Genomic DNA, 21725 nt, shown 5'->3' with positions numbered 1-21725 from the left:
AAACACCAAACCATGAAGTATGTGAACAAACCTCTTTTTATTCATAGTAGATCAGGATACAGTTATACCAGTATACTCGTTTGAAGGAATTTGAAATGCAGAATAGACAAACCTAGAAGTCAGGATATGTTTAAAAACAGATTCAAGGATTCACCACAAACAGAAAAAGATGAACATATCTGAGCAGCAAAATGAAAATTCAGGAAAGTTGGGGTGATGTGCAGTCCTGTCACCCTCTTCCACACAGACCCTCCTAAAACAACCATCACCAAGCCTGTTGGTGCAGACTGGGTGCCAGTGTCAGAGCCCGGGGGGTGTCGTGGAACTTCTGTTGAAGAGACCAAGTCTGCAGTTTGCCTGATAGGCCCGACTGTAGGAAATGCAAATTCGAACACTAATAAGGGTTTATAAAACATAAAAAAAATTAAAATTTAACAAAATATTCAAAATACTGAAAAAAAGAAAGAGCCGCTACTATTTGGGGTAGAGTCTGCATCACTCAGAGGCCATCCTCTTCAGAGAAACAGAATCCCCTTTCTCAAGTGTCAGCAGGACACACAGCGACACAGGTACACACCAACATGTGCCCATGGGACTAAGCCTGGGTCAGTGACAAATTAGCAAAAGTGATGAGTGCTTGTTCCGGTCCATCTCCTTACAAACTCGTGTCCTACCTTCTCTGCATTCTATTACATTAGCCTAGAAACGACCACAGCAGGAAGCCACCTCAGAAGCCAGGTGTTAAAAATGATAGAGCTGACCCACATACCCCAGTCTGCCTTCCCACTCCATTCTACTGGGTCCCATATGTGGGGGGAAAAGCCATACATTAATAGGCACAATATTATCTTAAAATAATCCATATATATATTTATGTATACACACAGAGATAGGGTTGCATTTATTTGTAAAGCCAAAGGTGATAAAGAAAAGACATCATATTTTTAATATATGATGTGATCATGTGTAAAACTGAAAGCTGGAGAAGTTAGGGATCAATGGTATGTTTTAAACTTTTGTAAACTTGTGAATTGTTATAATGAGCATGTGTTCCCGTTTGTTATTTAAATGCATAATTTTCTATGCATAAGGCAAATGTAGCAATCAAATATTATAATCTTGTTAAAATAGTTTCTTGATTAACCAATTCATATTAAAAACAGGTGAGGAACTGGGCAGCCAGACTGGGACTGAGTAAGGAGAGATAGAGAGGACTACTAGGAGGTCCCAAAGTGGCAGCCAACTGTGTCCAACTTCTAGAAGCTCTGTGAAGACCAGCAACCAGATAGGTGCTCACAGTTACTAAGGAAAAGACAAAGGGAAAGACACTGGAACTTCCTCTAAAATGAAAAATCTCGAGGCAGGGCAGCACCTCTCCAACCAACTATTACTGACTCCAAAGAGAATGGGGCTGGAGAGAAGAAAAAGGAGGAAAAGAGAGAAATCGCCTCATTTATGGTTAACTTTTTATTCTACAACCTGGTATTAAAAGTACCATGATTTTAAAAATCTGAGATAATATGGTAAATATTCTCTTGGAAGTTTTGGGCTTTTGTAATTTCTATACAAAGCTTAAACCCCACACAAGTGAATAATGAACAAATCATAATTATGAACATTTTTCCATTGACAGTTTATTATAATACACCAGTATCTTCTGTTTTGGTTAAATATAAACAAACATCCTACTTTATAACAGAGACTGTGCAATAGTCCTGTGATTTGTTTTGACAGATCTACCATGAAAATAATGTTCTTGAAAGAATGAAGGTGCCATTACAAACTGCCTTCCATAAGGCTAGGTCAAAGAGTAAGGAATAGATGATTATATCAGAACAAAGCATAGTCCTTTATGAACTGTACTCCCCCTACTGACTGCCCATTCTATTTCCACTCACACCATCAAAAAAGGTAGACATGGTATCATGCATAACCCAGACCCCTCCCCAAACACAAAAGATAATATTTCAAGGCACCACTCCAACACTGTCTTCAGTTATGATCTATTAGATGGTTACTGAAATCCCCTTGAGATTTCCCATTATCTGACTTTCAGCAGCCACAATGCTAAAACTCTAGGTGCTCCATTGTCAATGGGCAGCAGGTTTGTGCTAAGAATGGAGTCTCCAAAAGATGAACATATCCTAAACACTGCTCTTCTGAATCCATAAGAGGAGCTATGAATATCTCCAAAGTTGCTTCTAGCTACCTGGTAATGTCCCTCAGAGGTTCTTGAATCACTTTCTGTACTTATTTTAAATATTAATTTAAATAATCTTTGTAACTATCCAATCACATCCTTATTTTAAATATCCAAATATCCTAGAAAAGCACATAAAGAGCAGATACTAATTTACACTATAGTTACTCAAGTGGCCTTGCTAACCTGAATGCATTAACGCTCCACATGCCTCTGGGTCTGATTCATTCTCTGCTGGTCTCCTTTATGTGATGCAGGTTGCTACTATTTCAAAAACAGTAAGGTCTCTGTGAGAGGCATGATAAAATACTTTTAAAAATACTAGAAACAGACCCAAAGTTGCCAAGGACACCCTACACAAAAACCAAATTATGCACTGAGTAAACAATAATTAGAATCAGTTTTCCTTACTCCTCATTTCCTTTTTACTGTACTGAATGCTTTTAAAACTACATAATTTTAATTTAAGTTACTGTCAATGCCCTATTACTTTAACAAGGTAAGCATAACTAGTTTTATTATGCATCAAAAATGTTTTTTAATCCATAACAAGGTTGATAAAATGCTACTGTATATACATAACGAGTTGATAAAATTAAGAGCTGGATGTTCTGAATTTTAAACAAGAGATCTGTGTAAGCAGCTCTTTGCAGGAAAGAGCCCTTTCCAGGAAGCAGCTCTCGGCAAGGGGCGCTTCTGTCTTGTCACTTTAGCAAAGCTGTATTTTAACTAACCTTGGCCCCGAGCACATCTTTCAAACCTTTTGATCACTCAATGCCTCGCCTAATCTGTTGATTTTTTTCTTAATGAAGTAGATAGAAATGAAGAATAAATAATTAACAGATAACTAGATCTGTTCCCCAGATTCCCCTGCAGTAACCTCACAAGTAAACTGCATGAACAGAAAGCATCTAAGGAAACATCACGAGTCAAGAAGCCTGCACGCAGTGGGAGATGGCTAAGGATCTGGTCCCCATCTTGATGATTAACTGAAATTTCTTCACCTTTTTCCCTTTAAAAGCTTTCACAGCTAACTAGAACCTCTGGAGTTGGTTCTAGAATACAAGTCTGCCTTCTTCCCACGTTATGAGCCTCCTGAATAAAGCAAACTTCCCGTTCCAACCAGCACTTGTCTCTAGAGTATTGGCTTTCCAGTAGTGAGCAGTCGAACCTGAGTTTGGTAACAACTGCACATTTTAAAATATATTTCTTCCACCAGCAAAATGTTCAGTATACTTGTAATTAAGACTGTGTGCTTCATCTCTGAAGTTAGAAAGGAATGATTTATATTAATGAATAAGGTAGAAATTATAATTTATCATTTAAGCTCCCACGAATGCATTAATTCATCTGCATATGCAAAATCCTTATTGTACTTGTTTTAACATCAGAAGATATATATAACCCTGTACCTTAAAACCAGTAACTTGCAAAAGAGAACAAGACTGTGATTACTTATTTTTAAGAAAAGCCCAAGAATTCTGCTAAACCATATCTTGCTCATGATTAAGAAAACAACAAATTGTATTGGTTTCTTTCGAGTGAGCAACTCAGTCAGGCACTACCCAGGAGTTTGTGTGCCAAGAAATTCACAGAGCAGACACTTCAGTGGCAGCTTTACAGCTAAGGACGCTGAAGCTTCTGAACACCAGTCAATTGCAAATGTACAGGACCCCTGGCTCCTGATGTCATTAGAACTACATTAATTTTGCTATTTGGAAAGACAACTATATTTCATAAGAAAAAAGGGGGTGATATTCAAAATATTCATCTCTAAATATCAATGAATCCTACAATCTAAAAGGGAAGTTTATATCAATATCTAGTATAAGGGCCTGACAATGAGCTTTTTTGATTGTAATTTAAGTGTCTGACATTAAACTTTTGATTGTGAACTTCTCTACTTCAAAGATATCCATTTCAAATAAACATACTGGCAGGAACACAGTAGATAAAGAGCCAAGCAGCCCCACCCATGCAATTCCCCTTTTTAGAAAGCTCTGGTTGACCTAGATAACTGACCAGACTCACTGCTTATTTTTTCCCTCCTGTGCTTTAATTCCCACACTTACATTTTAAATTTACCAATAAAGAGTGAACCTGTGAAACCCTAGGCACCCCACCTTAGACCCCAATAAAGGTGGAACACAGGCCTGTGCTCACCTGCTCCCCATCTCTACCCTCCCCAACCCCACCTCACTGTGTGGCCCTAAGAATGCTGTGCACCCTTCAGTACCTATGAGTAGTAAACCTTGTTTTTTCAAAATTCCCTGACAGCTGTTGTTGAAGTGTATCTTGCAATCATAATAGGAACCACCAAGGCAGGTCCAGCCACAATGGCTCAGAAAGGGGAAATGTCTGTGGAGGCTCCCCTAAGGAATAAGGGATCAGGTGAGCGCCCTCAAATTTCTAGCCAATGGCATCACTACTGATAGGCAGAGACAGACTCAAAACAAAATAGTACAGGATCCTTAGAACTCTGGCAATGACAGTATCTAGCCTTTAGTTACCAGGTCTTCAGTGGGTCCAAGGTCCAGAAGAAGTTGTCAGGGCAGGTCAGGCCCAGGGTGTGAGTACTTAGGACTGCATGGTTACCAATCCACCAAGAAATATTTCAAGATTTTTTCCACTGGAAAGGATATATACTATGTACCAGCTAAACCGCAGCTCTGATTTTAGTTCAACCATCTATACCAAATATCCCTGTACTATTTTTACTGTACATTTCTAATTGGCCTTTCAGTTAGAATATAATAGGTGGTTTAACTTGTATTAAAACAAAATCTTCCTATTCAAGCAATCAATTATATACTACCATATGACATATCGTAACTGAAAAATAAGTTTATTCAGTTTTCTTACTAAACTGACCATGTTACAGCAATAAAATCTTAGGGCTTGAAAAGTTAAATGGAAGTAAAGTTGTATGATAGAGATAATAGAACTTGATCACAAATCTAGGCTCTCTCACTCTACAACTGGATGAGGTTCCAGAAGATAAATAACAGTAGTAGTACTTCAATTTCCTCTGCTATAAATTTGAGAGTATACCTTACAATGTAGATCTCCTAAACAGATTAAGGTAGATAATGTATTAGCAAATTAAAACAAACTTACTCTAAAAGACCGAAGGGTATTTAAAGAGTCTCACAGCAACACCATTTTCTAATGGTAGTGTTATTTCTTGCCAAATGTTTAACTGTTCCACTATTTAATCTTTCTGGACAGCATTCTTTTATTAATTATTTTTAGGTCCAGTGCTTCACAAACTTTACTGTGTACATGAATCACATGGGGATATTTTTAAAATATATACAGACTCCTTAGGTCTGGAGTGGACCTGAAATTCTGCCTTTCAAACAAGCTCAATTATCTGTCCCCAGACTAGCAACCTCAGTACTAAATGGGAACCTGTTAGACATCCGAATCTTCAGGTCCTATCCAAGAGTCAACCAAATCAGGAGTTCTGGGGATAGGACTCGGGGATGGGGCTTGGAATCTGTTTTAACAAGTCCTCCAAGTGAGTTAAATGTAAAGTTGGTAAAGTTGGAGAACCTTAAGCAAGGATTCTCAGCTTTGGCTTCCCATTAGAATTCAGCAGGGAGCTTTTAAAATTAAAAAAAAAAAAGTCACCCTGTAGACAAATTTTATCATAGTCTCTGGGTTGCACTGAATCATGTGTATTTTTAAAATACCCCAGGTGATTCCAGCACCCAGCCATAAGAATCACTGCTCTAGAAGAAAACAGCTGATATCTGAATAGCACCCCCACCACATCTATTGATATATAAGTCATTTAGATTTCTTTTAATTGGCTGAAATTTGAATTTTCAATTACTCATGTTACCTCTATTACAAAACAGATGAAATGTTTTCTTTTACTCTAAAGTTACTGAAATTAAATTTGGACACTAAAAACCTATGGAAGATATAATGAGTTTTGAGTATAATGCATATGTGTTAAATATTTGGGGGACTAAACAATGCATGAAGAACCTCAGAGTTCTAACATGCCACATTCCTAATAATGAATTCTCAGTTAATGTTTGCTATTTTAACAATGAGGCACTGCTAACTCAGGTTAATCTCCTAGTTACCTGAAACATGAAGTAGAAATTACTCTCGATTTTATCAATGTAAATACCTTATTATATATGAGGTTAATTATAGGAAAATATTAAACTATCTTTGGCAATCTTAGGCTTTCTATAAAATTAGTCACCCAAAGCCATAACTTTCAGTCTTTGCAAGGTCTAGGTAAAGTAACAGTGAACTTATAAAGCAAGAGCAAGTAGCAAGACTTCATTCTCCTAATTACAAGTTCCTTCAGGGTATAATGTTCCCTTGTCCTTCATCTGGAGTGGAAACCACAGTGAAAAATAGGGGATTACACCATTATGGCACCTCTTAATCCATTTGATATCTGTGTGAATTCCCAGATAAGACACATTTTCAAACATAAGAACACATAATTCTGAAACATAATATAGATGATTTGGAGATTATCCAAAGAATTTCTCACCCTCACGACAGCTGGATTCCTACCCCTGTCCCTTCTCTTTCTGCTCAAAACTGTCTGTATGGGGATTTATCTTTTACCCAGGGTGAACCCAATTACTCTCTGAATAGTAGAAATCCAATCACTCTCATATCACTATAGTAGCCCTGAGATCACTCTTGAAATCTAGAATACTGACTGTAAAACTAATGCCAAGTCTAGAACATTTACTCACATATTACAACATACTAGCACAGGGACTGTTCTGAGCATTTTACAAGTATTTTCTAACTAAATATTCATATCACCATCTGCTCAAAGATCACATCCTCAGAGATGCCTCATCTGTCTGATACATGGAGGTATCCCTTATTCTCGATCTCATTAAACTCATATACTTTCCTTATTAAACCGCGGTATTATTTATCAGTTGTCTCCTACATTACAATGTTAAACTCAAACTCCTAATTTATCCCCTCTCACACTCAGGGGATATTTCTTAATTCCCTAATTCTAGAGAGCAGAGCCTATTTAAAACTTTAAGTTCAAAATGTACTTAATATAATTATAAACTAAATTCCTCCGAATATAACGGCAATATAAAAACTAAAATCTTTAGTCCAGGAAAAAAAAAACACAAAACATATTCTAGATACTCAAGAAGCCATTTTACTCAGATAAATCTCCCTTTCCCTCCCCTTGCCTCTCAAAAACACACACACGCTCCTGCTTTGTTACTTCATATGCCAAAAGTAAAAATAAGGAAAATCAAGAAGAAAAAATGGAATTGATGAGGACATAAGGAAGATAACAAGTGAATCTAAAATACAGGTAAATTCAAAAAGGAGCAAGGAGAGGAAATGTATTTTACTATTGTGGTCCTTGACTCCCTCAAAAATCTTTTTTTTTCCCTTTTTTATTGAGGTATAGTTGATTTACAATGTTCGGTTAGTTTCTGAAAAAACATTCTCAATATCATTTAAGTGACTTTATAAATGGACACAAAAATCCCATATAAAACCATAAACTTCTAAAATAAGATATAATTTTATTTCAATAGTAAGCACATGCTTCCTTTTTGTGAGAAAATATTTTCATTTTTACAAGGAATGTATTTTTCATTTTGAAATTTCATTGATGTGTGAAATGTACAATTTCAAAAGAGCACTTTAGCAGTTGTTTTGATACTAGGTTTCAATTTCATACATTGATTTGAAGCGTTTTGCAAACACTATTAATTTAAAATATCTAAAAGTTATATAAGTATCTATATAAATTTATTTTTAAGTAAATATCTTCTGTAGAGTTGTTTGCTGATGGTAGTTCTAACACAGGCTATCTCAGTGAAACTATAAACATTCACTTTATTTATGCTATAACAATGGAGACAATTTTTGGGTTTTTGCCTCATCAATACATCATCAATAGAAAAATAAAAATAAATGAATAATATCCAAGTTTTCAGTGAGTGGACATTAATTACTATCATGATCAGATGTCAAACATGGAATCTTCATTAATGTATTCTATTCAGAGCATATTTCTTGATCAATTCCCTAATTCTAGAGTGTAGAGTCTATTTAAGACCTATGCAGCCATCCCCAATACCCCCACCACCCCAGGACATTATTAGTTGCTCCTTTTGTGTTGCATTCTCTATTTACCTCTATTGGTACCAAATACTTGTTTAAAGTCTACCTTCCCTATTATATTGACCTCTAACAAGGAAAGACCACTTTCTTTTTCATCTTTGCTTCCCCAATATCTTGGGCAGAGTACACAAGGATTACTCACAATAAATATACACTAAAAGATGAAAAGTAATAAAAGAATCATGAGAATCAAATTTATTCCAAAGAGGCTGAGGTGAAAGGGAGGTTCCTAGGGAATTTATTGCTGGAAGACCTCATTTATCTCAATGGGATGAAAGATGGAATGCCTGGCAAGAGAAAGGCAGGCAGCTTTGGAGAGTTCAAAAGAGAACCTTATAAGGACTTAACAAAGCACCAGTAAAAGGATTTGCCAGGATTAAGGTTCCAGGGAATGTTCATGATTTTGTTTCCTTGCACATGGAAAAGCCTCCTGGAGCCCATTTAGGATTTTCAAAGTTTTTAAATTAGTTCCAAAAGGTCTGCTTTATCCCAAACCTGCTGAGGGTTGAAATGGAGTTTCGGGTCAGGGAAGAAGGGTGGGGAAAGCCAGTTAAGAGCAAACAAGTCTCAAGGCTGAAAGGAAGCACACAACAACAAAAAGAAAAGGCACAAAAATCATCAAACAGATGACCCTCCTCCTTCTAGAGACTGTTTTCAGGTCTCCTTACATCCTGTTTGCTGACCAGACGTCAACATGACACAACAATTAAATCTGTTCCTGCCTCTCTTAGAGGCAACTGTACCACCATCCAAGAAACCATCTAGTTAGCACAGCAGTTAGTGAAATTATTTCCTTCCTCATCCTGTTAATGTGGTCTGAGAGCTTCGCTCATGGATAAGCTATTATTGATTTTTACTGGTGAGTGCAAAGGTACACCTTATGTAGTGCCTTCGGCAAAGTGTGAATTTGTGGACTAGAGCAAAGTAAAGCTAAACTCCTATGAACAAGGTCAATAACATACAAAGAGGCGGAATTCCTCCCAGGACAGAGACATGGAGTTTAGTTCTTGATAGGAGCCTAAAGCAATGCCATTTAAAAAAAATTTTTATGTCAACAAAAGAGGGACTTTTAGCATCAAAAGAGAAAAATGGGGGTCTGAGAGGTGTAATTTAGATGAATTGATCCATCAACATACATGAAAATGGGACACGGAAGCTAGAGCTCAAATCTACATGAACTGCATCCTGGATACGGTCATACTTTGCCTTGGATGCAACATTCTAGCATCATCTGACTCACATCCTTCTAACTCCTAACACAGAAATCAATCCTTTGACCATAAATATACTATATAGTAATGATCTCACTCAAAGTTAATAAACTATCACACAGAGTACATATTCATTTTCAGTATACAAATTCACTTTACACTATAAACATTTTTACCAAATTTTACTGCTCTACACATTCACCTCATAATTTGGTGAGTCAATCTCAAGGTGTAATATAAAAGGAGAATTTCTGGCCCTACAAGATCTGAAATCCAGAAACATGGTTTAACCAAGGTGTGCTTTAATTTCCTTGAGCCTGTTAAAGGAACATGTAACAAAGTCCTATTGGTTCAAAACTCCTTATGCTGATGTTTCTTATTTTCATTTACTATTTCCTTTGTCCCAGTTCTTGTACACTTAACAATAATTAACTCAATGAATTTCTCACAATTACAGGTGAGCTAGATTTTGCTATTACCCCTATGTTACAGGTGAGGGAACTGAGAGGCTCAGACTAAATAACTTCATCAAAGTTAACAGAGCCAGGATTCAAACCTAGGCAGCCTAGCTCCAGATTACATGTCAGCAGCCAGTATTACACTGTTTCTCATGAAAGCATCATTACACTGGGAACTTCTTAAAGAAAATCTTTATGTCCAAAATCATTATTTTAGATGTCTCTCTTTTTAACATTTTGTAATAGTGTAGAATAAAAACCTACTATTCTTCACTGTCAGACACAAAAGAATCTACATTTAAATGTCTTACCGGTTATTGCTGTTATCGCAGAAAAGAACATGGGTGAAAAATGACACAGGTTTAGATGATTTGAAGCTGAAGTGGCATGTTAGCGCAGCGCTAGTTCCACTGGGAGAGCCTGTGATGACTTGGCCTTTTGGAAAATTCGCAGAAAGAGGCTGAATCTCATCACCATTAAGAAGCGTTGCTGGGGGAATCTGGACACTTAAAGTTGAATCTCTGTTTGAGATTTAAAAAAAAAATATTTAGCTCAAAATACACACAAACAATTGGATTTAAATGCATTTTTCTCTGTTTTTTGAATCTTTAGGAAAATTAAAACAAAAAATATTTACAATAATATGCCCAATTACTAAAAATATTTTTGTATCAGCTCTCATTTTCTGGTCACAACATAAGTAAAACTGATAATATGTTAATTTAACTAAGAACCACATAAGATAATCAGAACTTCTTTTTGTCCTCTCAGAATTCAAAACAGGGTTAAAACATGATTAAATATAATGTGTTTTCAATCACAGCCATGATAAAAACAGTATTATCCTTAAATATGTCCTGACAAAAATTTACTAAAAATTACCACTTTAATAGCTACAGCTTTATTGCATGTAGACTAAACAATATTAACAAATGCATACACATATCATTTTTTAAAAATTTTTATACTATTATGCACTTGTATACATACATCATTAATTTTTTTCAATCATTACTATTAAAAATTCTACTTGATGTTCACATATTTCACTATATATTATATTTAGCCAACCTAAAATGTTGGTGATTTTTAATAGCACAGTATGTAGTATTCACTTTCAATTCTACTTAATACTTGATAACTTTTAGTTGTCAATAAATATTTCACCATATTACTTTGTTTTATTTTATTATATATGTAGGTTCCTAAAGCAAATAAGTGTTATCAGATGGAAATTTTCCCTAGTATTCTAATTAAAATGAGGATTGTTCAGCTAATTAACGAGAAAAAGTAAAGAAAGATCTCAAGAAAAGATCTAAGTAAAGAAAGAAACTTTGAGTTAGTGAAATCCATACAGTTCACTTGATAAAACATGAAAAAGTAGTTTATAAATTCAGGTTTGAATCCAATTCTGTTGCTAATTAACTAAGGGTCATTGGATAAGTCATTAACACTGTTGATTTTATTGTATATATAATGAGAAGACTAGGTTACATCATCTCTCTAGTCCCTTTCACACACTCATTTCACTATACCATGTTTTATAAGACAGCTTTTAACTTGAGGTAGTTTTTAAATTGATACCATTATACATTAACTCAAAAGCTGAAAGAGTAAAAGATGAATTCATATATGAGACTGTTTCTTGACAAAAGAAAAACTTTCTAGCACAACATAATTCAAGTCATTTCTATTTCCTGTTTAAGCAGCAGGGTTTAGAGTCTACTTACAAGATAGGGTATTGAAAAAACTGAATCCCAGAGTTGTCGAGTTATTGTTGAAAAACTACATTCTCTCACAAAATAGCATTTAGAACAGGCCCTGAGGCAGAAGTAAGCACTCATATCTTGGAGGCCAAACGGCAGGAAACTAAAGGCCATTCTATGCTTCTCAACATGAATAATTTTCATTTATTTTCAACTACTACATCACACTTGGAACTTGTTTTCTCTGGATCGCAGAATGCCTAACTGTAAAATACGGTACTGAACCAGAGAAGATCTGAGATGGGTCCAAGATCTGGTAGTTTATGAAAATAATGCTTATTTGTAATACATGGTGATACACAAATCCTCAAAAGTTACATAATTTTAACATGTCAACTAGCCACTCTTCACATCTATTTCTTTCTATCTGTAGACAGGCATATATTTCTAAATACAAATTTGTCTGGCTTTCCTTATCATAATTTTTCATAAAGGATATCAATATATGTAGTCTTCCTTGACTTTTATTTAATCTCAATATTTTGTTTATAAGATACTTAATAAAGTTGTCTTATGCTGAAGTTCCTCCACTTTACAGCTATAGAATATTCATGTACATATGTATTGAAAATTACATATTCCTTCATCTGTCACAGGACATTTGTGTAGTTTCCAGATTTTGCTATTCTTTGTAATGCAATTACAAATAATTTCAAACAAACCTTGCAGTACACATGTGCAAGAGCTTTTCTTCTTTCTGTTTTAATTGAAGTACAGTTGACTTACAATATTATATTAATTTCAAGGGTACAGTATACACAGTGATTCAATATTCAAAGTTATTATAAAACATTGGTTGTATTTCCTGTGCTGTACATTACACCCTTGTATCTTATTTATTTTATACCTAGTAGTTTGTACCTCTTAATCTTCTTCCCCTATCTTGACCCTCTCCCCATCCCTTTCCCTCTGGTAACCACTAGTTTGTCCTATCTATGAGTCTATTTCTGTTTTTGTTAAATTCATTAGTTTGTTTTCTTTTTTAGATTCCACATGAGGTGAAATTATACTGTTTGTCTTTCTCTGACTTTTCACTAAGCATAATACCCTCCAGGTCCATCCGTTATTGCAAATGGCATTATTTTATTCCTTTTTATGACTGGGTAATATTCCAGTGTGTGTGTGTGTGTGTGTGTGTGTGTGTGTGTGTGTGTGTGTGTGTGTGTGTGTGTGTGTGTGTGTGTGTGTGTGTGTGTGTGTGTGTGTGTGTGTGTGTGTGTGTGTGTGTGTGTGTGTGTGTGTGTGTGTGTGTGTGTGTGTATACACCATATCATCTTTATCTATTATATTGACAGACACTTGGGTTGCTTTCTTATCTTGGCTACTGTAAACAATGCTGCTATGAATGTTGGGGTGCGTGTACCTTTTTAAATTAGTGTTTTTGTTTTCTTTGGATATATACTCCGAAGTGGAATTGCTGGATCATACGGTAGTTCTATTGTTAGTTTTTTGAAGAAACTCCATATTGCTTTTCATAGTGGCTATACCAATTACATTCCTACTGATAGTGCACAAGGGTTCCCATTTCTCCACATCCTAGTCAACATTTATCATTTGTTGTCTTTTTACAATAGCCATTCTGACAGGTGTGAGGTGATAATATCATTGTGGTTTTGATTTACATTTCCCTGATGAGTTTTTCTTGTACATACTATGAAGTGGAATGGTTGGGCTGTGAAATATGCAGATGTTAAACTTTATACAGTATTATCCAGTGTAGTCCTACTCATTGACACTATAACTAGTAGTCTGACTTTTTAAAGTTTACCTACCTAGAACAGGCAAAATGATATCTTATTGTACAGTCTCTAATATACATTTCCAAGTTTACAAACAGATCAATTATGTTTTCACATGTTTATTTTCCATTTATGATTCAAGAACCTCTGAGGGACATTACCAGGTAGCTAGAAGCAACTTTGGAGGTATTCAAAGCTCTTACCTATTGATAATTTTTGTCAACATTTCTATTATTTGCTATACTTCAGATTAATTTTTATTATTTATTTTGTTGCTAGCATGATTTTAAGTCTTGTTTAAGAAATCTCTCTCTACCCAGATATTAAAATTGTTTTTTCAAATTTTTTTCACATTTTACATTTTACATTTAAGCTTTTAATCTATGTGTAATGAATTTCTGTGATTAAGACAGGAATCCAGTATGAAATATTCCATACAGACAATCAATTGTTCTAGCACCATTTACTGAATAGTAATCTCTTTTCTCCAAAGATCTAAAATACTACCTTTGTCATACATTCAGTATCCATCCATGTGTCGGCCTTTTTCAAGTCTCTCTGTTCTATACCTTGGCTTATTTTCTCTCTCACTGAACCACTGACACTGATTTAGTCTTGATATTTGGGGAGGCAAGCCCTTCTCATCTTATTATTCTTTGGTGGTGGCTTGGCTATTCTTGACCCTTAATTCTTCCATATAAAATTTAGAATTTTACTTGTCAATCTCTATGAAAAGTTTTATTTGAATTTTTATTGCAGTTGCATGGAATATCTAAATTAATTTGTGGGGAACTGTCCTTTTTATAATATTGAATATCTCCATTCATGAATATGGCATTAATCTTCATATATTTATGAGTTTTTTGACTTAAGTTTTGTAATTTTCTCTGTAGAGTTCCATACAATCCTTTCTATTATCTTTAACTGTTAATGTTTTCATGAATAGTAGTTTTACAGTTGCATGTTCAAAATGTTTTATGCTGAAATGTTACACTGAATTTTAAATATTGGACTTAACATTTATCTGTGTTGATAAATGATCTTCATAGCTTTCAAAATTTGCCTGTAGATTTTTTTAATTTCCTATATGGAAATCATCTAATCTATAGATAATGATGGTTTTGAAGCTTCTTTTCCTACTCTTATTTTACTTTTAAGAAGTATTTTACTTTTCTTACCTCCCTGAATGGACTAGGTTCTTTGGGAAAATGTGTTGGGGAGGCAATGATAATAGGCATCCTTGTCTTTTCTATTTTATTTAAAGGGAATTCATTTAAATTCTGGTAATATGTAATAATGTCTCCTGTAGGTTTATGATAGGAAACTTTAGCAACTTAAAGAATATCTCTTTTATTCCTGTTTAATAGTTTTATAGTACATGATTTTATCAAATTCTTTTTTTCTTCATGGAAATGATCATAATCATTATTTTAATGTAATGTAAACTAGTATTTTTATTTGTCAATGCAGTAGATGAAATAAAAAGATATTTTAGATTTTCTGACATTAGGCAAACCTTGCAATCCTAGGATACACCCAGGTTGATCATGATCGATTAATATTACATTACATATGTGATATAGATTATATTATAAATGTGTGTATATATAAAATTCAATTCATTAACGATTATTGCATCTACATTTATAAGAGGGATTGGCCTGTAATTTACCTTTCTTAGACCGTCATTATCAGATTTTATAATAAAAAAATTCTGACTTCACCAAACAAATTAGGGCACATTCTCTCTTTTTCTATTCTCTGGAAGAATTTATACAAGGTTTGATATATCAATTTTTTGGAAGTTTAGTAAAACTTGCCTGTAAAAACATCAGAGGATGGTGTTTTCCTTATAAGATTTTAAGTATTGACTCAAAGACTTTATTTCCAATGTGGTTTTAGTAAATTATATATTATAGATAGACAGATTGATTGATTTTATTTATTTATTTATTTATTTATTTATTTATTTACAAATGTCCCATTTCATTTAAGTTTTAAAATGTGTTAGAATAAATTTCTTCATAGCACTTTGATTATCTCATTTTTCTCCAGTGGATATATGGTTAGGCCCCATTATTCCTAGTATTATTGAGTTGTGCCTTTTTTTCTTCCTTTCAACTTCACTGTAATAGTGTCCATTGTATTCGGTCTTTCAAAGAGCCAGCCTTTGGTTTCAGTGAGCCTATCTTCTATATATGCATTTTCTATTCCTTTAATTACTCATTAAATCTTCCCTTCTACATTTCTTGGGTTTAATCTACTATTCTTAGTCTTATTTATTAAATTGAATAATTCAAGCTTTCAACAATTTTAATTTAATATCAGCATTAAAGAGTATATATTTCCATCTAAGTATTATTTTTGCTGCATTCTTTAAGTTTACTTATTTATTTTTTGCTTAACCATTGGAATTGTGGTGTTTATTTCATATAACAGATGTAGTTTATTTAACAAAAGATGCAGGTCTAATTGTCTAAAGAAAGCAAGAGAAGTCACAGTAGCTGTTTCAAGTTTAGTCTTTGTCTCTAATACTCAAACAATGTTTACAGCATTTGATTGTGTTATACACTTACAATTCTCAATGAATATTGTTGTTTACATGTTTTAATATATAGTATTTTAATTATTACTGATTTGCAAAACTCAATATATCTTTGACTCTATAGAAGTGTTTTAAACATTTCTGAATGTATGGGATATCTGTTAATATTTTGATTTTTAATTATAATTATCATCAGAGAACATAGTCTATATGATGCCAACTCATGAAAATCTGTTAAACTTGCACCACAGAATGATACACTTTCAGTTCCTGTAAATATCCTAAGTATAAGTGAGAAAAATGTGTATTCTCTAACTGCAAGGTGCAGTATTTTATAATGCTATTTTTACTAATTTTAATAATATTAGTATTAAGTGAATGAGACTTCTTAAATATCTTATTCAAATCTTCTTTATCTATACAAATGTTTTTGTCTTCTGGACTCACCAGTAATTGAGATAGATGCTGAAATATCCTACAATATAGGGTATGTTTTTAATTTTGTCTTATTTCAATTTGGGATTCATATATTTTAAGATCATTTAAATTGTGCACACAATTTTAGAATTCTGATAGTTTCTAGGTGAGCTGCATCTTTGATAATGATTTCTATATTAAAAATGTTTTACCTCTTAAGGTTATTATATATGAAATTAATATTGCTATCCAGCTCTCTTTTGGTTATACTGGTATATCTTTTCCCATGATTTTATTTTGGTGGTCCTCAACTGTGAGTGGTTTTGCTCCCCAGGGGACACTGAGCAATGTGCAGACATTTTCTTTCTGTAACAACTCCAGAGGGAGGATGCCACTGGATAGAGACAAGGGAGGCTGGTAAACATCCTACAAAGTAGGGGATAGCCTCCAACAAAAAAAAGAATTATCCTTCCCAAAATTTCAACAGTTCTAAAGTTGAGAAACCCTGTTTTGTTTCGATCTTTCTTTGTCCTTATGTTTCACATATACTTCTTTTAATAGGCAGCTGGATTTTCTTTATTATTTACTCTATTATTTCTCTTTTAACTGGTCAGAGTAATTTATTTACACTTTATTGCATTACTCAACTATTCAGTTTCTGCCACCATTTTTTGTTGAAGGTTTCTCTTGCTTTTAAAAGTATGCTTCTCTTTTTCTCTCTTATAAAGTTAACTTGAGGTTTTATTTCTACACTGTTTGTGTACTCATGTACAATCTTAGGTTTAGTGGATGCTCTTAAAATTCTACCCTACATACTTTATTTTAAAAGTTCTAAAAGTTATATTTGGTTCATTTTCCAATCTCTTTTGTACAATTCCATGTTAATGACTAATTTTCATAATGCCATCTTTTTAAGCAAATTATTTATAATTTGCATTGATAATTACATTATCTAAATTACTTATGAGTCTAAATCTTAAGACGGCTATTTGTGCTGACTTTAAGTTACAGTGTCCTCCATCCTGAGGAGTTTTCTAATACTTGACACTGTGCTCATGTCTACTTGATAGCAATCTATGGAAACTGAAATAAGAGTCAAAACTTGGGATGGCTTCATTTAGAGTAGAAGTTCCCAAAGTAAACAAGAGGATCAGTATCACCTGGAAACTAATTATAAGTACAAATTATTATATCCCATTCCAGGCATACCGAATCGTATATTCTGGGAATAGAACCCAAAAAATCTGTTTTAAAAAGTCTTTCAGATGATACTGATATACAACAAAGTTTAAGAACCATTGTTCTAGAGAAGAGTTGCTTGCTTCTACTGAAAGGTAGAAGAATTTACTCACATGGAACCACTTTAGCCTCTTTCAGTGTTCCTGGATTAATCCTAGGAATCTGAGATTAAGTTTTCCTATTTTGAAGCCATCCCAAGGTTTAAGAATCAGCCTGCATTTGGCATGTTAATACAGCTCACTGCTTCTACTCTGGTTTCAGTTTATAAGTATGTACTGTTTTGGTTTGATTTGATCTGAGCCCTTTGGAGACTGCCCACACTTCTCAGCAGCCCAGCAGTTATCTACAGATATATATACAGAAACACGCACACACATACGCTCTATTTGTTTTGTACTGTGTAGGTTCATAATGTTTCTGGGCCAATATAGTACTGGGATTTGGGCTGTTTGTAAATCTTTAAAAAAATGAAACCAGATATCATTCCTCTATACTGCATGCATAGGATAGGCAGAATTGTGTGATGAGCACCAAGGGTCCTGTTCTTCAGTGTACAAACTGTAATTCCAATCCCTTGGGTGGCCAGAACTGTAAATATGATGAGACATCACTTTGGTGATTAAGTTATGCTATATGGCAACAGTAAAGGGATCTTCTATATGTAACTATGATCCCTAGTCAATGGATTTTGAATAAAGCAAAAGAGAGATAAACATGGGTGGATCAGATTTAATCAGGTAAGATCTTAAAAGAAGGTTTAGAGGTTAGAGACAGAGAGGTCAGAGAAATGGTCTGCTTCTGGCTTGGAATGAGTTAAATATAGTTTTTCTTTTTTCTTTTTAATGGAGGTGCTGGGGATTGAACTCAGGACCTCATGCATGCAAAACACGTGCTCTACCACTGAGTTGCATCTACCCCCCTGGACTGAGTTAAATATCATGCTGTGAATAGGGAATGACATGGCTAGGACTTGAGGGTGGCCTCTAAGCGCTGAGAGTTGTCTAAGCCAACAGCCAGAAAGAAAATGATGTCTTAGTCCTACAACTACAAGGATTAATTCTGCCAACAACCAGAGAGCTCAGAGGACTGAGACCTAGATGAGACTGCTGCTATAGCCCTTGATTTCCACCTCTTGAGACCTTGAGCAGCGGACATAAACTAACCAGACTCCTGACCCAAAGAAACTGAGAACAAATCTGTGTTTTAAGGTAGTAAGTCTGCAGTAATTTGTCATACAGTGAAAGAAAACTAATACACTGAATTTTTAAGCTTGCATCTTATACCATTAAGAGAGACATACCAAAGATTTTTATAAGAAAATTAAATAACTGTGAGATAATTAAGTGGGCTTGTGGGGTATTTTTAATTTAAATGTACAGTTAAATATTTTAGTAGTTCACTCGAACTATAGAAAGAAGACAGGCATTGTTCATGACTCGTGTAACACTAACACACACACAAAAAACACCTACAGAAAATGTGGTAAATTCACATTAAGTATTTACCTGAAATAGTTCTGAGGTAAAATGTTGATATCCATCACAGTTGTTACATTCAAAGGAACAGGAGTAAAAAATATGAAAGGAGGGTCAAACAATAACTTGGGTAATTTTACCTCTCCAACCAGACACAACATTCGATAGCAAAGTGGATTATCATTTAAACGTACAGGAATATCAGCTGTGTATTTTCTAGGATGTTCTAGTGAGAGAAAAACATTTGTTAAGTACTTCGGATTAGTTCACACACACCAAAAAGCATTTATATAGTTTAATCCTTACTATATATGAAAATGTACTGCACACAGTTATAGCTCAATAGAGCAGAAGAGATTACCCAGAAACTCGATTTATCCTGCCAAGGAACTTAAGACATGTAATGAGGTGTCACTGAAATAAAAATCTTCTAAAGTGTACTCTGTCTAGAAAGAGAGCAAGTCTCCTTAAAGTAGATTTTAATTATTATGGGAAAATACATATACCCTGGGGAAACAGTACAACAGGACTTCTTTTTTTTTATTGTTTTCTCTGCCTAAACAGGAGCTGTCCATCCTTCAGTATCTGCAGTATGAAGATGAGGTCAGATCATTTCCATAAGGATCTCAGGGAACTACTAAGAAATGAAGATGCTGAGAGGAAAGGAAGGTGCTTTCTGACAAAAGGCTGCCAGGGTCAACTAGCCAATTTCACCTGGTAGGAAAAGACAGGAAGTGCCCACATGGTAACTCACAAAATGAAAGGAAATTCTGTGTTGGAGAAAAGGGCACAGGAGGCTGCAGACTAATCTCAGATCACAAGAGTCATCACAGCAAGTTGCCAATGCCTTTTTATGGGGGGGCCAGAGGGGTTGTTTATTTTTCAATTGAAGTATAGTCAGTTTATAATGCTGTGCCAATTTCCAGTGTACAGCATAATGTTTCAGTCATAGATGATGCCTTTTAAGACTTAACTCCCCAAACGTAAGTTTCATAGGGAGAAAAATGTGATCTGGTGAGTATGAATTCCAGATAGTATCTCAGAATTCAAAAACATACTTAATACTGAGGTTTTTTTTTTTTTTAAAGTAACTTTATTCTTATCTCACCACTATTTGGGGGGAAGGTATTTAGGTTTGTTTGTTTGTTTTTAATGGAGGTACTGGGGATTGAACTGAGCAATTCATGCATGCTAGGCATGTACTCTGTCACTGAGCTATACCCCAACCCGTGAATACTGAGTTTTGAGAGTATTTCTGTGTTTCAGAAGTGTTCAAGGTTTCTGTGGCCATGGAGAAGAGAGTTCCTTGTGTAAGGCTACCAAGAATTTAATAACACATGTTTTTAAGCTCAGGTATGCCATCTCTCTCATCTAAGATATGTGATATAAAGGTATTATAGGCATGTTTAATTTTTTTAAGAGAGGCTAAGATCATAAGGAGGAATACCCTAGTTTTGACTGCTTGGGCTCAGCCCCACACTGAAGGAAAAGTCAAATGGAAATATGTCTTATTTCCTTCAAAGTAATCTAGTCCATTTCATCTGGAAATAAATGTAGATAGGGACAGAAAGGAGAAGCTCTGTACAGAAATACAGATGGTGGCTTTAGCTGGACTAGTTTAGGATGAGACACAGTAGCAACTAACAAGACAGAGATCAAAATACACAGAAATATATAATGAAACCTAAGTATTTTTACAAAGTCAACTTCAGAATGCAGCGAATATTTGATTCGATCATATTTTCAGAGTTCTAAACAGAGGTAATAAAGGTGAAACCTTTTAAAAATCCACTAATGACAGTATCTTAAGTAATGTTTCACACACATGAATCTGAAGTGAATATACAACGCCAGGCTAAGAGATGTGCTGGACATATATTTAAAGCAACATTGTGCTAATGGAATATTACTGAGAGCAAACACACAGCTCAGTGAACTCTCCAAAAAGCTTAAAAGCATTAACAGGTTCTTATCATGCCTTTTCTATTGTTAACATGGCTAGCCGTGGGTATTTTATTATATTGCCACATGTATAATATATCGTAGTGTCCCAGAGATTCTGATTTACTGAGTGATTTACTGAGGGAATGCTCTCAAGACGAAAGCATAGTAAAATAAGGACAGAATAAAGCAGGAGGAGAAGCATGAAAAGGTATAGTTTTAGAATCTAGATTCAACCTGATCCCACATGGGGGCTCTGGGATGTGAATTCACAAACAACTATCTGAGACTGGAGGGACAGTGGGCTGGGCCACTGAGGGAGCAGTGGTGATGAGACTTAGCCTCCTAGGCATCTCTCCATGAGGCATCTTCCTCCAAACAATGACAATCCTCTAAAGAAGGAGACACACACCACCTGTCAGGACCAATGCCCACAACTGACAGAGGGATGGAAAACCCCAGTCACGAGAACTGGATAAGCCCAAACAGCATATATAAGAGGCTGTAATCTTAATGCTGCTTCATAAGAATAATTAGGAAGAATAACAGGTAAATTATTATTAATACCCGCTGAAATAGAAAAA

General features: G+C 34.7%; 1 protein-coding gene across 1 annotated transcript in view; it reads right to left on the bottom strand.

Moving 5' to 3' along the window:
- The window catches only part of CFAP47 (cilia and flagella associated protein 47), a 421952-nt gene that overhangs the window by 295405 nt on the left and 104822 nt on the right, over positions 1–21725 (bottom strand). The window contains exons 25-26 of the mRNA XM_072956043.1: positions 19231–19426; positions 10331–10540 (exon numbers count right to left, since the gene is read on the bottom strand). Coding sequence (XP_072812144.1) covers positions 10331–10540; positions 19231–19426 — 406 coding nt within the window. The remainder of the gene's footprint in view (positions 1–10330; positions 10541–19230; positions 19427–21725) is intronic.

The sequence above is a fragment of the Vicugna pacos genome, chromosome X (assembly GCF_048564905.1).
Source record: "Vicugna pacos chromosome X, VicPac4, whole genome shotgun sequence".
Taxonomy (NCBI): Eukaryota; Metazoa; Chordata; class Mammalia; order Artiodactyla; family Camelidae; genus Vicugna; species Vicugna pacos.
The sequence above is the reverse complement of the archived record's forward strand: the minus strand, read 5'-3'. Positions and strand labels throughout refer to the sequence as shown.